A 3,916-nucleotide genomic window follows, 5' to 3' on the forward strand; every position below is an offset into this window, starting at 1 on the left:
TGCGAGCGTTTCATTTCTGCCAGTCTTAATTCATCCAATGGAAAGTATGAAACACTGTTATTCTTCAGCACATCAGCCATGTCAGCCATGAAATAGATGCCTGTGTCACCAGAAGACAGACAGATGATGATAATTGTTTATGTCTGAAGGCCAGCCTAAAGAGTGAAATCAGCCCTCACTGATTCAATAAGAGAAATGACTAATTGAAAACTAATTCAATTCGTCCATTAATGCTCAGCCGTCAGTTTTGAGGCGTAAATGCGCAGAGCAGACTAATAAATGTTGACTGGCTGTGTCTGGTGAAAGGGGTGGAGTTCAGGCGGCTGAATTAAAGTAAATTAAATTAAATCAGTCACCCTTAAATGACAAAAAAAAAACACTAAAAATTATAAACAGCTGTGGTTGCACACATCTTACAGCGGGTACATCTCTGTTTGCTGGAGTTTTAAATATAGTGTCTGTGGTGACATTTTTGTCAACGCTAAAGAGGGGAGCATCTGTTACCACGGAGATATCAGCCACAGCAACAGATGGTGGAGTGTCTTGAGCAGGATTTTGAATGTTTTGTTGATAAGTGAATGTTAACAATATTTTATTGGTACTGTAATAAATTAAGACCAGAGTAAATAATCAGAGTTGTCATCAGCACAGATACAAAGCCCCTCATGGAAAGACAGACCTCTGCATCACTCATATAACAACTATAGGTTTTAGGCTCATCTGCCTAGAAATGTGTAACTCCAGCATGATGACTTGTGTGTGTGTGTGTGTGCCACAGAATAACAGATTGAGGATCTCCCTCCAGTACTAGTTTTAGGGGCCTGTGTGGGTTTTAATAATAATAATAATAAATCAAACTCATATAGCGCATTTCTATAGGACACTCAAAGACGCTTTACAGATGCATTGTTCATGCACACCACATTCACACAGTGGCAGTGGTAAACTACAGATGTAGCCACAGCAGTTACTTGCAGTTTCTTCTTAGTATTTTTCCATCCCTTCCCTTTGGGGCCAACTTCTTTTGGACCTAATAATTCTAATGGTGATTTCTTAAGAATCCCCCAGAGGTGTGAATAATGTTTAAAGATTTCAGACAGCTCTCAGGGCTTCTATGGATTCAGGGCTCATCTTACAATCAGACCTCATCACGTGACTTATGATGACACTCCAGGGCCTCTGTATAAATACCTTCACCCATTTGGATGTTCTTCCAAACGTCAGAAGGGCTGCAAGAAGACACGAGCAGTGCAGATTCACACGAGAAGTAGCTCTTGCTTGGTGAGTTTTAAAGAAATGAAATCTGTTTCTGTGACCTTTAGCAGCTTTTTTAAACTTGTGTTTTAAGAAAAAAGAAGATAAGTGCAGTTTTAAAAATAACATATGAGCATAACTTCAAAATAAACTCAACACATCGTTTTGTTGGTTAATTCATGCATATGCCTAATTACAATGTTTTTTTGCGATTTTTTTAGTTACACATTAAAAAAACGGAAATCTAAACTAGTTTTCATTATTAGATTATTTTATTTTTAACAACTAGTTAGGAAAAACGTCCCTTCGGAAATGGATCCTTGTGCGTAAAGCGCGCGTAAAAGTGTGTCCAAAGGCGCGCTCCCCATATTAATAAGCTTTTATATGTGTCTGTTTCAGCGCACTTCGCAACTCTTAAACTAAACCTGAAAATGGAACACCTGGAAAACTCCACATCACCACCCAAGCGCCCTTTCCTGCACACGCAGAGCACGGCGGACTCCCACGCAGACAAAGGCGATGGGAACGCGTACCTGTACATACTTATAGTCATGTCTTTCTACGGAGTCTTCCTCTGTGGCATAATGCTGGGTTACTTCCGTTCCAAGCGGAGGGAGAAGAGGAGGATCAACATCTTCACGCGCCTGGTGCACGAGGAGGAGCAGCGGGAGTGGGGCGCTCTGCCCAAGAAGCACAGCCTCACCTTCCCCGCCGCGGTCTCCGGGCTGCGCTCCCTGCCTTTCTGCGGTAACCATGGCAACCAATTTGGACACCTTCATCACGAGGGTGTACTGCCTTTGCCGCTGGCCTGCGCGCTGTGCACGGAACAGAGCAGCATCAGCTCCTTGTGCTCCTCCGCGGACACGCGCTTCACCATAGAGGAGGAGGAGTCGGACAGCGGCACGGCGGATGGACCGGAGAACCCGAAGGGAGGATCAGAGAACAGCGGAGACGATTCGGGCTGAAGTTTGCACTTAAAAGCGGCGTGTTTACGATCTACTGCCAAAAAAAAGAGGAGAGACGGAGAGAAGACACGGAGGTCCAAAAGATCTCCTCTATTAGCAATAAAAAACTTCCCAAAACAACACCAGCTACGAAATGAATGGTTGGAAACAGAGATGTCTTTGCACAGAACCTGTTTGTTTCATGAGTTTTGGATAATCGCTGCTGTCCATATTGATTTCAAGAACATGCCACATCTCACCATACTCAGTGGCACACATACACATACACATACACCACGTTGGGCACATACATATGTATACCTGTCTATTCTAAATGGCCAGGTCATGCACAGGTAGTGAATGTAATTATATTAATCTCAAGTATATCCAGTAGAAGTAAACCAGATTATTTACAATTATATTATTTCACTGGGTTTATGATTTTTGCCTCATTCTGTGGTGGCCCCTCCCTGCTGGAGCCCACCACCCCACCCTCATCCCCTCCTAATTCCATACACACTGATGACTCACCCTGCAGGGGGACTGGGAGGGAGTGGACGGCTGGCTCTTTGGGGCTCTTTAGTCTCAAACTGAACTTGACTCGCTCTGGCTCACACGGCATGGAGCGCGGAAAACGTACCTGGAAGCCACTTGAATAATTCTCCAAACTAAAACCTTTCTTGCAGTCTCTTGACGGGCATGTGTTGTTCATATAGGTACCAATGGATGAGTTAGGTTTACTTGACGAAAGCAATGCACTGTACATATGGTTTGAGCTTCACTCTGTAAGGCTTAATTTAAGATGGGATCTTTGTAGTGTTTCAGAAAAATAAATGCTTTTGAAATGATTTTGTTCTTTTTGGTTGCGCTATGATGCTTCACCAGTGGAGGGCACTGTTGTAATGGTTGCTTCAAACACATAAGGAAGATGAAAGAGGAAATGAAATGAGGAGAAAGCCTGACTCTATTATTATCATGTTATTTTTAGTGCCCACACTCTGATTATATTAATGCAGAATAAGGTTGATATAATCTGTGTTACAAAAGCTCATTCACACCAGATTTGTGTTAAGACTTGTGTTACTGTGTTGATTTTCAAGCATTTAGTTGAAATTTGAGTAATGTTTTCCTTAACATCGCACTTATAAAGCCCCAACGGTCCACAGACTGCATTTATAGACCCGTCAGTCTGGATTATCACATGCTGATTTGACATAAGACAGCAGTGACACTTCACAGACTGTCTTCATGTTCAATCAGCTGATGTCCTAGAATGATGGCGGGATGATGCCAGGAGCCACTTTCACCTTATCTTTTATCTTTTTTCGTACATTTCCTTTTCACTGCGTCACTCAGCCCAACCTCACATACACACACACACACACACACACACACACACACTTGTACACGCACAAACACAGGCTATCAGCAGCGCTGCAGGCTCAGACTCCCACCACTCACTGCAATGACAGCTCACGACACCAACACCTGCAACAATAACAGGCCAGAGGGAATACACACTCACACTTTATGACGTACATGTAGTGACAGTGTAATAACTCTGATAGACCCAAAGGTGTCTGGAAGTAGCGTGTCCATTTTTTTCTCTTTTATTCGTCTTTTTTTCAGCCAGCATTGCAAATAAATCTCAATTGAAGCAAGAAATAAACTACAGAAGTCTCAGCTGGGTTAACAACATTTGTACATGCATTTATGGT

The 3,916-nt window shown here is 42.8% G+C and overlaps 1 protein-coding gene across 1 annotated transcript; it reads left to right on the forward strand.

Moving 5' to 3' along the window:
• Positions 1-1,184: 1,184 nt before the first annotated feature.
• kcne4 (potassium voltage-gated channel, Isk-related family, member 4) lies at positions 1,185-3,046 on the forward strand. The gene is made up of 2 exons (XM_028420131.1): positions 1,185-1,281; positions 1,654-3,046. The coding sequence occupies exon 2, from the start codon at positions 1,686-1,688 to the stop codon at positions 2,217-2,219; it is 534 nt and encodes a 177-aa protein (XP_028275932.1). The 5' UTR covers positions 1,185-1,281; positions 1,654-1,685; the 3' UTR covers positions 2,220-3,046.
• The last annotated feature ends 870 nt before the right edge of the window (positions 3,047-3,916 follow it).

Source organism: Parambassis ranga, chromosome 13 (assembly GCF_900634625.1).
Source record: "Parambassis ranga chromosome 13, fParRan2.1, whole genome shotgun sequence".
NCBI lineage: Eukaryota > Metazoa > Chordata > Actinopteri > Ambassidae > Parambassis > Parambassis ranga.